The 12,747-nt window shown below is 48.9% G+C and overlaps 1 protein-coding gene across 9 annotated transcripts in view; it reads left to right on the top strand.

Moving 5' to 3' along the window:
• Positions 1-12,747, top strand: part of LOC106609395 (membrane-associated guanylate kinase, WW and PDZ domain-containing protein 2) — a 255,367-nt gene that overhangs the window by 180,480 nt on the left and 62,140 nt on the right. For all 9 annotated transcript variants that reach the window (XM_045722162.1, XM_045722163.1, XM_045722161.1 and 6 more), the window contains exons 5-6: positions 950-1,178; positions 3,002-3,081. In XM_045722162.1, the coding sequence (XP_045578118.1) occupies positions 950-1,178; positions 3,002-3,081 (309 nt within the window). The remainder of the gene's footprint in view (positions 1-949; positions 1,179-3,001; positions 3,082-12,747) is intronic.

Genomic DNA, 12,747 nt, shown 5'->3' with positions numbered 1-12,747 from the left:
TCTACCCTTCCCTCCTCCTCTCTCCCCTCTACCCTTCCCTCCTCCTCCCTCCCCTCTACCCTTCCCTCCTCCTCCCTCCCCTCTACCCTTCCCTCCTCCTCTCTCCCCTCTACCCTTCCCTCCTCCTCTCTCCCCTCTACCCTTCCCTCCTCCCCTCTACCCTTCCCTCCTCCTCTCTCCCCTCTACCCTTCCCTCCTCCCCTCTACCCTTCCCTCCTCCCCTCTCCCCTCTACCCTTCCCTCCTCCCCTCTCCCCTTCCCTCCTCCTCTCTCCCCTCTACCCTTCCCTCCTCCCCTCTCCCCTCTACCCTTCCCTCCTCCCCTCTCCCCTTCCCTCCTCCTCCTCCCACCCCTCTACCCTTCCCTCCTCCTCTCTCCCCTCCCCTCTACCCTTCCCTCCTCCCCTCTCCCCTTCCCTCCTCCTCCCTCCCCTCTACCCTTCCCTCCTCCTCTCTCCCCTCTACCTTTCCCTCCTCCTCTCTCCCCTCTACCCTTCCCTCCTCCTCTCTCCCCTTCCCTCCTCCTCCCTCCCCTCCCCTCTACCCTTCCCTCCTCCTCTCTCCCCTCTACCCTTCCCTCCTCCTCTCTCCCCTCTACCCTTCCCTCCTCCCCTCTCCCCTTCCCTCCTCATCTCTCCCCTCTACCCTTCCCTTCCCTCCTCCGCTCTCCCTCTCCCCTCTACCCTTCCCTCCTCCCCTTCCCTCCTCATCTCTCCCCTCTACCCTTCCCTCCTCATCTCTCACTTCTACCTTTCCCTCCTCCCCTCTCCTCTTCCCTCCTCCCTCCTCCCCTCTCCCCTCTCACCTTCCCTCCTCCTCTCTCCTCTCTCCCCTCTCCTCTTCCCTCCTCCCTTCTCCCCTCTCACCTTCCCTCCTCCTCTCTTCCCTCCCCTGTTCCTCCAGTAGTAATGTCAGCTCTGACTCACCTGTCATTCTCTTCTCCTTCTCAGAGTCCAGCGAACATGAAGACAAGAGTACAGATGTCTCCTCGGGGGACGTCCCCCAGACCTGTCCCCCCACCGAGACCCCCACCACCCCTAACAACGAGATCCCCCAGGAGGAGGGGGGCGAGCTAGCCAAGTCACCCCCCAAGCCAGATGAGAATGAGAGTGAGCTTGGCCCCCTGCCAGAGAACTGGGAGATGGCCTACACAGAGAAGGGAGAGGTGTACTTTATCGAGTAAGTGTCTGCGCTGAAGAGAGCGGCGTCAAATTATCCCAACGCACACACACGCAAGCACACACACAAACAGACAGCCAACAGCAGCCAAATAGTTGACTGTTGTTGTCATGGGATTTAGAGGTTCTTGTCCATGCAGTGTTTCGCCAGGGAGAATAGAAGGTAAAAGTTGCCCAAGCATTTTAAGCAGCTTTCACAAGCACGCACACACACACACACACACACACACACACACACACACACACACACACACACACACACACACACACACACAATAACACTCACTCCCACTGTAATGAATGCTATTGTTCCGTGTGGCTAGCTGTATTGGAGCTATTTTACAACAGGTCTTCATTGGACCTGTTAGATTTTTACTGCTACAATATAATTGTAGAGGTGAGTTGTCTTTCTCTTACATTTGAATAATATTGAAACATTTTCTGACTGTGTGAGTGTGTACGTGCCTGTGTGTATGTACATCAGTCGATAGGCAGGTTATTACAGAATCCTTTAGGAAATGAACAATCGTTCGAATTTAAGTGACAGAAGCATCATCTGATTCCCAGAGGACTGCCTTTCATTGTGTCGTATAATAGAGTAGCAGAGAAAACATCCAGCAGGGTTAGTTTTAATGTAGTTGTCTGCCAGCCAGTCAGCCGGTCAGCCAGTTAGCCAGTCAGCCAGTCAGTCGGTCAGCCAGCTCGTTAGCCAGTCAGTCAGCCAGTCACATACTTCTTGTGTATCCTCTCCTCCACAGAGGCAGACCGTTAATTCCACCCACTGCAGACTAGACTAGGTCTCCGTATGTGTCGTCCACCCAGGCCCTGTGTGTTCCTACATCTAGATGAATCAATCTGGAACGTTGTGTGCTAACGCGTTTAGCCGCCGAATTTGTAGCTGTACATTTTGGGAAAAGTAAATGATGCGGTGCCAAGGCGGTACCAGATGCCAACGGGATGGCTCCCTTTGATTGGTCTCCAGATTCGATCAATTTGCTTATCCAGAATCCTCAGAGAGAGAGAGAGAGAGATACAGGGGAAGGCAGGGAGAGATAGAAAGAGAGGGAGAAGGAGGAAGGGAAAATGGGAAAGAGAGAGGGGTGGGAAGAGATTGAAAGGCAGAATCAAAAGGAAAGAGGAGGGAGAGAGAAGGAAAGGGAGAGAGAGAGAGAGAGAGAGAGAGAGAGAGAGAGAGAGAGAGAGAGAGAGAGAGAGAGAGAGAGAGAGAGAGAGAGAGAGAGAGAGAGAGAGAGAGAGAGAGAGAGAGAGAGAGAGAGAGAGGCATTTCATCACCCGAGATTTTAAAGTAGTGCTCACAGTGTCCCATCCTCCCAAGGGTGGATTCGGGGATCATTTTTTCGGCAGCTCGTCCCGCTTTCCTGTAGCCACGTTTCCCTCCCTCCCTTCCCCCACTTGTCCTGTCATCGTCTTCAAGGGAGGGCATTATGTCCTCAGATGCGATAAAGAGATCCATTGAAGTTTCCTTGGCACCGCCTCTCATCTGATCACAGTCCAGTTTTACAGCCCGCAGTGTTGATCCTGCCAAGCCCACAGCTGTTCAGCTCTATCACTCACACCTCTCCCCTTCTCCCGCCATCCCTCCATCCTTCCCTGCACTAATGAGAAACAGTGTGCAAATTAAAAGTATCGATTGCCATTTTGTTAACCTAAAGGGTTTTTTCTTCTCGCCAGCTAGTTTAGAGGGTGGGCACACAGGGGAAAGACTCTTTTTCTCTGAAATGATGCTGAATTGAGAATCTCCTCCCTCACTGGCTCTCTCTCTCTCTCTTTCTGTCACTGTCTCTCCTTTTCTCTCTCGTCAAGCCACAACACCAAGACGACGTCGTGGCTGGACCCGCGGCTGGCGAAGAAGGCGAAGCCACCAGAAGAATGCAAAGAGGACGGTAAGTGACTCTCTTCTCTCGCTCTCTCTGCCCTTTTCAAAGTCACTCAACTCTCTCTCCCGTAAAACCTTTGAATTCCTTTTTATTCATCGTCTGATGGCGGTTTGCAGTATCTTCAGTGTTTTGATCCGAGAGCTGAAAGGATGGATGTTACCGTATACCATTATACATGAATAGTCATCAGTCACTGAGGACAGTGGTTTATTTGGGGTCCTTGTCTGACACTTGTAGATGTGTACAGTGTCTTTATAGCCGTGTTGTGTTACCTGACCTGTGTGGAGATGATTGCTAGTGTTAGACCCTTAGAGGAACCGGGAGAGTGGGCAGGGTGGTTAACAGAGACCTCTTTATGCCCCGCTGGGAGTAGGGAGCTATGCACCACCACAGAATGGACACTACAGACACAAACACACACACACATACACACAGACACACAAACAGGCGGCAGAGGGGAAGGAGAGAGAGTGTCATTTAGATGGTGTGGCTAAGAGAGGAAGAGAAAGGAGACGGATGGGGAAAGAAGAAGATATGCAGTAATATAGTATTGCAGAAGAGATACAGCCTATGACCAGGAGGTGAGGAATAGGATGTTTTTGCATCCTTCTGGATGAAAAATCTCTCTCTCATTTTTCTCCATGCGGTAATGTGCTTTTGAGTGATCTCCGGCATTGATAGAGGAATCTGCTTCAGACTCCCGCGCTATCTCTCCAACCCTGCAGCCCTTCTCACACACTATATCTCTCTCGTCTCTCTCGCTCTCTCTCGTGCCTGCCTCCCTCTCTCTCTCTCTCTCTCTCTCTCTCTCTCTCTCTCTCTCTCTCTGTCTCTCTCTCTCATCTGTCTCTCTCTCTCTCCCTTTATGTCTCCCACTGTCTTCCCCCACTGTCTCCCACACTATCTTCCCTCTCTCTCTCCCTTTATGTCTCCCACTCTATCTTCCCTCTCTCTCTCCCTTTATGTCTCCCGCTCTGTCTTCCTCGCTGTCTCCCACTCTGTCTTCCCTCTCTCTCTCTCTCTCTCTCTCTCTCTCTCCCCTTTATGTCTCCCACTCTGTCTTCCCTCTCCCTCTCCCTTTATGTCTCCCACTCTGTCTTCCCTCTCTCTCTCCCTTTGTCTCCCACTCTGTCTTCTCTCGCTGTCTCCCACTCTGTCTTCCCTCTCTCTCTCCCTTTATGTCTCCCACTCTGTCTTCTCTCGCTGTCTCCCACTCTGTCTTCCCTCTCCCTCTCCCTTTATGTCTCCCACTCTATCTTCCCTCTCTCTCTCTCTCTCTCTCTCTCGCTTTATGTCTCCCACTCTGTCTTCCCTCTCCCTCTCCCTTTATGTCTCCCACTCTGTCTTCCCTCTCTCTCTCCCTTTGTCTCCCACTCTGTCTTCTCTCGCTGTCTCCCACTCTGTCTTCCCTCTCTCTCTCTCTCCCACTCTGTCTTCCTCGCTGTCTCCCACTCTGTCTTCCCTCTCTCTCTCTCTCTCTCTCTCTCCCCTTTATGTCTCCCACTCTGTCTTCCCTCTCCCTCTCCCTTTATGTCTCCCACTCTGTCTTCTCTCGCTGTCTCCCACTCTGTCTTCCCTCTCTCTCTCCCTTTGTCTCCCACTCTGTCTTCCCTCTCCCTCTCCCTTTATGTCTCCCACTCTGTCTTCTCTCGCTGTCTCCCACTCTGTCTTCCCTCTCTCTCTCCCTTTGTCTCCCACTCTGTCTTCCCTCTCCCTCTCCCTTTATGTCTCCCACTCTGTCTTCCCTCGCTGTCTCCCACTCGGTCTCTCTCTCTCTCCCTTTATGTCTCCCACTTTGTCTTCCCCCGCTGTCTCCCACTCTGTCTTCCCTCTCTCTCTCCCTTTATGTCTCCCACTCTGTCTTCCCTCGCTGTCTCCCACTCTGTCTTCTCTCTCTCTCTCTCCCTTTATGTCTCCCACTCTGTCTTCCCTCTCTCTCACTCTCCTCTTTTTCTCTTCTTCTACCTTTCTTTTTCTCTCACTCATCGCTCTCTGTTCCCCTGTCTCATTCTCTCTACTCGTCCCATCTCCTGCTCTTTCTTCCCCATCAGTCTCACCCTCCATCTTTCTCCTATCACCCCTTCTCTCTCTCCCTGCTCTATCTCTCCCTCGTCTGGGTGAGATTTATGTTTTATGTATAGCAGCATTGTAAGGTGGAGGGGAATGGAGCTCGTATCAGACACAGAGACAGTCAGGCTGATGGGAATGGAGCTCGTATCAGACACAGAGACAGTCAGGCTGATGGGAATGGAGCTCGTATCAGACACAGAGACAGTCAGGCTGAGGAGAATGGAGCTCGTATCAGACACAGAGACAGTCAGGCTGATGGGAATGGAGCTCGTATCAGACACAGAGACAGTCAGGCTGAGGAGAATGGAGCTCGTATCAGACACAGAGACAGTCAGGCTGAGGAGAATGGAGCTCGTATCAGACACAGAGACAGTCAGGCTGCGGAGAATGGAGCTCGTATCAGACACAGACAGTCAGGCTGAGGAGAATGGAGCTCGTATCAGACACAGAGACAGTCAGGCTGCGGAGAATGGAGCTCGTATCAGACACAGAGAATCATTCTAGCTGAGCCCAGCTTAGTCAATCATGTCTGTCTGATACAGACACAGTTTTTCTCACAATCACATCCACCACTCTGACCTGCCTCCCACACACACACACACACACACACACACACACACACACACACACACACACACACACACACACACACACACACACACACACACACACACACACACATACTGTATATACACAGACAGTAGGGCTCCAGTATTCTCAGGCCATCCAAAAGATAAGCAGGAGGATGGAGGAAGATAGTTGACCACTTTGGAAGATGACAAGAAAGAGGAAACAAAGAGAATGTCTTAGAAAGATGAATCCCAGGAAACCATCTTCATCGAGTTCAGGGATGGGCAACTGGCAGCCTCCCTTCTGAAGCCCTCAGATCACCTTTTCTCTTATGTCAGTCACTGATTGTCAGTCAATGTCAGCAAAAAAAATGTGATTGCTAGGTTAGTTTAGAGGCAAGCTATCATGGTTGAATTACCGTCCGGGGGGCCCCCATTGACTTTGTTAGTCAGTCTCACTCAGATGTTACATTAAACTGAGAGCAGCTCATTTTCCTCTGCCTCCTGTCAAAATGAGTAGAATTACATGAAATGTAGATTTTTTTCTATTGTGTTCTTGACTGTACGTTTGTTTATTCCATGTGTAACTCTGTGTTGTTGTTTGTGTCGCACTGCTTTGCTTTATCTTGGCCAGGTCGCAGTTGTAAATGAGAACTTGTTCTCAACTGGCCTACCTGGTTAAATAAAGGTGAAATGAAATAAAAGAAATAACAAATCCTTATACAATTGCTAAATCTTCTCCCCGCCTCATGGCAAAATATGTCGAAATGCACTTTTCTTTCAAACAAACAAACAAACAAATCTCCGCTTTCAAAGGGGGGGCCACTAAAATGTTCTGCTCACAATATGTGTGAGGGGGCAGTATGGATGTTGGTACGCAGACCCGCGAGCAACTGCCCCTCCTGATGAGTTCACATTTTTTGTGACCCCACCCCTATCAAAGCTGCTCATCCCTGATCTAGTTCATCAGGGTACCTCCAATCCCGTTCCTCCAGTCGGGACGCTCCATGCTACGAGATGTGAATCTGGGTACCTCCAATCCCGTTCCTCCAGTCGGGACGCTCCATGCTACGAGATGTGAATCTGGGTACCTCCAATCCCGTTCCTCCAGTCGGGACGCTCCATGCTACGAGATGTGAATCTGGGTACCTCCAATCCCGTTCCTCCAGTCGGGACGCTCCATGCTACGAGATGTGAATCTGGGTACCTCCAATCCCGTTCCTCCAGTCGGGACGCTCCATGCTACGAGATGTGAATCTGGGTACCTCCAATCCCGTTCCTCCAGTCGGGACGCTCCATGCTACGAGATGTGAATCTGGATACCTCCAATCCCGTTCCTCCAGTCGGGACGCTCCATGCTACGAGATGTGAATCTGGGTACCTCCAATCCCGTTCCTCCAGTCGGGACGCTCCATGCTACGAGATGTGAATCTGGGTACCTCCAATCCCGTTCCTCCAGTCGGGACGCTCCATGCTACGAGATGTGATGTACTGTATGTGAAGGAGATGAATATTGATCTAGTTGGAAAGATCATCCAGTAATCGCTGGCCCTGGGAGAGACAGGACTTGGTTCCATGTAGAGCCTCAACCAGCTGGAGAAGGGGATCTAAGAGGGGATCCCCAGGGCCCACGCCGGGGCTAGGAGCTATAATCAGGGGAACGTTAGTGAGAATCTGCCCATGTTTCACTAGCTGACAGCTGGGTAGCAGCGAAGCAGGCCTCCCTGAGAGATGTGTAGGAGAGATGAGCTGGTACTGTATATTGTGTATTGATTAGGAGGCATGTGGGGCGGGGGTGTAGGGTGTGTGTGCCCACGCTCTGGTGAACGTTAACAGGATCACAGGGTGGGGTCTAAACTCTGTCTCTGAACAACAGACGAAAGGTAGGAGGAGAGACTCACCAAACAGGGAGACATGGAGCCCTGAGGATGGAAGGAACACACACACCGAAGAAACAGCACTATACACACTCTAACATTCATTCTGATCTATAAACAACTTATACATGCAGATCTGTCAATTATTCAGGCATGTGTGTGTGTGTGTGTGTGTGTGTGTGTGTGTGTGTGTGTGTGTGTGTGTGTGTGTGTGTGTGTGTGTGTGTGTGTGTGTGTGTGTGTGTGTGTGTGTCAGCAGCAGAGTGGTTGTCAGCTGATTCCCCTGGTTCAAAGGCACATCAGTGACAATAGAGAGATATCTCATCATCAGAGGAGCGCTATGGCTTGGTTACATAACCTCTCTCTCTCTCTCTCTCTCTCTCTCTCTCTCCTTCTGTATCTTCCTGCTGTCCTCTTTAGTTTTTTGACTTGAGGGAACGAGGAATAGGATAGTCTTCAAATCAAAGCCAGCTTGTTTTCCTGTTTTACCACATATTTGCTGGATGAGAAGACAGAACAGGCTCCCCTGTTTTGAGAGTTGTCTCTGTCTCTCTCTCTCCTGTTCTACATACAACCTGTCTGCTATCTCACTGTGCCTTCAGAGAAGCCAACAGAATCCCCCTGATACGCAGAAGGAAAAAAACAAGAGAACTAATCCACCCTGCCTGCCTGTCGGTCGTCACTATTTCAATGCATTTCATCATTTAAAAGTCAGGTTAGTTCTATCCTAAGAAGCTGTCGCACAACACACATCCCATCCAGAATACAGTGTAACCAATGAAAGGCTTTGGTTAGGAGTGACTGGTGTGACTGATAGGGATCTGGGCTGTGATGGCATTGGGAGGAGTTTGAAGGTTGAAGGTTTTAAATGGCTGCTTTGTTCCATTGTGTTTCCTTATGTCTTGTCTGTTTTGACGTCGTCTCTGGGACGAGACTGAGGGCTCAGAGAGAGAGAGAGAGAGAGAGAGAGCGACAGGGAGAGGGAAAGGGGGAGAGAGACAAGGCCAGGGCAGAGGTAATTATATTCTAGTCATGTAAAACGGAGCAGGCCTCAGACGCGCCAGACAAAGTTATCATCGTTTCTCACCCGTTAGCGCAGAGCTCACTCTCTCGTCTCCTCCCAGTGAAAACAGTCTCTGGGGGAAATAGCAGCACTTGTTTTTCTGTCCGGCTGTAAAAACCTATTTCTGTGTGCAGATGAGACTGGCAGGAAGGCTTTTAGGGTGGAAAGGTCAACATGTTCTTTCCTAATGGCCTTATTTGATGGCTTGTCTTTCTGTTGTGCTCACATACTCAGATATTCACACATCAGGTTGGTGTGGTGTTAGTGGTTTGAGGACCCTGACCTTATGCTTCACCCCTCTCAGTGCTGGTCAGATAGGTAGGTGTGTGTGTGTGTGTGTGTGTGTGTGTGTGTGTGTGTGTGTGTGTGTGTGTGTGTGTGTGTGTGTGTGTGTGTGTGTGTGTGTGTGTGTGTGTGTGTGTGTGTGTGTGTGTGTGTGAGCGTGTGAGCGTGTGTGTGTGAGCGTGTGTGTGTGTGAGAGAGCGTGTGTGTTTGAGAGAGCGTGTGTGTGTGAGAGTGTGTGGGTTGAGTAAAAGTTGTGGCGTCCTCCCTCACCTTGAGTCTCCAGCAGGAGAGGAGAAGGGAGGGACTGTGTCTGTGTGACATGATTGATGGGTATATTCTGCGAACATCCTCCACCCTACCTGACATCCTAGACCCACTCCAATTTGCTTACCGCCCCAACAGGTCCACAGACGACGCAATCGCAATCATACTGCACACTGCCCTAACCCACCTGGACAAGAGGAATACCTATGTAAGAATGCTGTTCATCGATTACAGCTCAGCATTTAACACCACAGTACCCTCCAAACTCGTCGTTAAGCTCGAGACCCTGGGTCTCGACCCCGCCCTGTGCAACTGGGTCCTGGACTTCCTGATGGGCCGCCCCCAGGTGGTGAGGGTAGGAAACAACGTCTCCACCCCGCTGATCCTCAACACTGGGTCCCCACAAGGGTGCGTTCTCAGCCCTCTCCTGTACTCCCTGTTCACCCACGACTGCGTGGCCATGCACGCATCCAACTCAATCATTAAGTTTGGAGACGACACTACAGTGGTAGGCTTGATTACCAACAATGACGAGACGCCCTACAGGGAGGAGGTGAGGGCCCTCGGAGTGTGGTGTCAGGAAAATAACCTCGCACTCAACGTCAACAAAACAAAGGAGATGATCGTGGACTTCAGGAAACAGCAGAGGGAGCACCCCCCCCCATCCACATCGATGGGACAGTAGTGGAGAAGGTGAAAAGTTTTAAGTTCCTCGGCGTACACATCACGGACAAACTGAAATGGTCCACCCACACAGACAGCGTGGTGAAGAAGGCGCAACAGCGCCTCTTCAACCTCAGGAGGCTGAAGAAATTTGGCTTGTCAACAAAAACACTCACAAACTTTTACAGATGCACAATCGAGAGCATCCTGTCGGGCTGTATCACCGCCTGGTACGGTAACTGCTCCGCCCACAACCGCAAGGCTCTCCAGAGGGTGGTGAGGTCTGCACAACACATCACCAAAAAGATCATCAAGGACAACAACCACCCGAACCACTGCCTGTTCACAAAGCTACCATCCAGAAGGCGAGGTCAGTACAGGTGCATCAAAGCTGGGACCGAGAGACTGAAAAACAACTTCTATCTCAAGGCCATCAGACTGTTAAACAGCCATCACTAACATTGAGTGGCTGCTGCCAACATACAGACTCAAATCTCTAGCCACTTTAATAATAAAAAATTGGATGTAATAAATGTATCACTAGTCACTTTAAACATTGCCACTTTATATAATGTTTACATACCCTACATTACTAATCTCATATGTATATACTGTACTCTATACCATCTACTGCATCTTGCCTATGCCGCACGGCCATCGCTCATCCATATATTTATATGTACATATTCTTATACATTCCTTTACACTTGTGTGTAAAAGGTAGTTGTTGTGAAATTGTTAGATTACTTGTTAGATATTACTGCACGGTCGAAACTAGAAGCACAAGCATTTCACTACACTTGCATTAACATCTGCTAACCATGTGTATGTGACCAATAAAATTTGATTTGATTTGAGGACTGAAGATAAGGAGGAGGACGCAGAGTTTGGTGTGCGTTTGTGTATGATAATGTCCCATACGTAAGATGGCGAATGAGTTCCGAAGGATTTGTGCGTGTGCACGGGTGAATGCATGGCTGGATGTGTGTGTGTCCTTCTCCCAGCCCGTTGAGAGGAGGCTGAAGAGGAGAGATAGGAGTCCTTCAGTAGCCCAGTCACGCTCCGCCCCACTCCAGACACACTTAATGGTTAATCATCCTCAACCATCCATGCTTCCCTCTCCCTTCCTCTCTTCTGCGTCCTCCCTCCACAGCACCTAAATGAACTGTAGTAATAGGCCGTTCTACCTGAGTAAGTCACCATCTCTGCTCCACTGGTTGTTTACCCTCATTGTGAAGGGAGAGGTCAGCTGAGTTCAGATGGCTTTTGAACATCATTGCTTTTGGACAAACCCAACTCCCTTAGCTTTCCTGAAGAACTTAAAGGGCAACTTCACCACTTTTCATTTGCATTATCTTCAGCACAATACCAGTGTCTACATATGTGAAAACGACACATTTCTATGTTTTGTAGAAAAAGTATGAAGTACAAAACGTACTACTCGATAACATCATCAAATTTAAACATTTTAAAAACAGCGATGTTTAAACTGGTTGCATTGATGTGGGGAGAAATAAAATACCCTACCTCTGGCTAAAAACTCATTGCTGGTTTTGAAAATCACCGTTTTTTTACTTTTAATTCTACCCTGTGATGTCATAGAGAACCTTTTTTGCATTTTCTTTTTGACCACAGATCATAGAAACACGCAGTTTTCACATAATGTATTTAGACACTGGTTTGGAGATAATGAATTTTCCAACTTGTTTGAACTACTGATTGTGAATCCCAACTCTAAGACTATAACAAACACAGTGGATTGGGGAGCTCAGCTGTGATTATAAATCAAAGGTTACCCCGGTGGGGAAATATTGATTGTGTTAGTTATTACGTCCTTGCTAAATGCCAGAACAGCAACCTTTCTCCCTCAATTTAAGGGTGTTATTTTTTCGTATTCAGCTCAAATTGACTGTGTGCTCATTTCCGGGGGCGACAGTGGCAGCAGAGTAAAACCTAGGCCTAAGGGCATACTTTTGCTAACTCCAGTCCTTATTTTGAGTGGGTGCAGTTAGGGGTCAGGGGTCAAGTGCAGAGGCATGGAAGGTAGACGTGTCTGCTCAGCCCAAAAGACTTCCTCCACAGGTTACCATGGAAACTATCTCCCTTCACAGTGAGACGGGAGCAGAGACAGAGACTATGATTCCATTAATTGGCCAGTGATTTTTTTGGTTGACATTTAGAAAGTTTGCATAGACAATAGATGTAACAATTGCCCACTGCGGTGCGTTTCCATTTAACTATCTTGTGTCGAGAAAAACAGCTTGACGTAATGACGTCACACCTAAAAAAGAAACCTGCAGTGTCGATTATAAATGAAGTATAAAATTGCTCATTAATAAATTGCCGACAATCTGTGCGCTCTCCCACCTATCAGTCACAGGTAGCTCGTGAAAGACAGCATGGATAGAATGCAAAAAATGGACTAATATTTGCCATATTCGTATTATTCTCACGTGCCAACATATCGCAACGGTCCGCGCCATGGTTAAATTTGCACTCCTGTAGATCTGAAATCATTGGATGGTGAAACTTCCATCCAGCCAACCAGAAAACCAAGGCGAAGCAATTCAGGCATTCTTGAAAGTCATGACATTGCTTGTCCTGCAAAGAAACATTTATTTTTATATTTGAAAATGTTTTATTTTGCAAGCAGTAGGCATTTAGACTGTCGGCACCCCGACCTACGGGCGGTAAGTAGATCTGTTTCATTTGATTCAATGCGATTCAGTCTTTGAGGACTGCAACAATAGAAATACTATTTATTTATGCCTATTCATAGCCATTGTCAACTTCCCTCCTGGTTATTTTGCTCACAACTCACTGTCAGCCTGTTTACAAATTAGGCCATCTTATGGATTTAGTACAGAAAAATAATTAGTTT

The sequence above is a fragment of the Salmo salar genome, chromosome ssa07 (genome assembly GCF_905237065.1).
Source record: "Salmo salar chromosome ssa07, Ssal_v3.1, whole genome shotgun sequence".
Taxonomy (NCBI): Eukaryota; Metazoa; Chordata; class Actinopteri; order Salmoniformes; family Salmonidae; genus Salmo; species Salmo salar.
The sequence above is the reverse complement of the archived record's forward strand: the minus strand, read 5'-3'. Positions and strand labels throughout refer to the sequence as shown.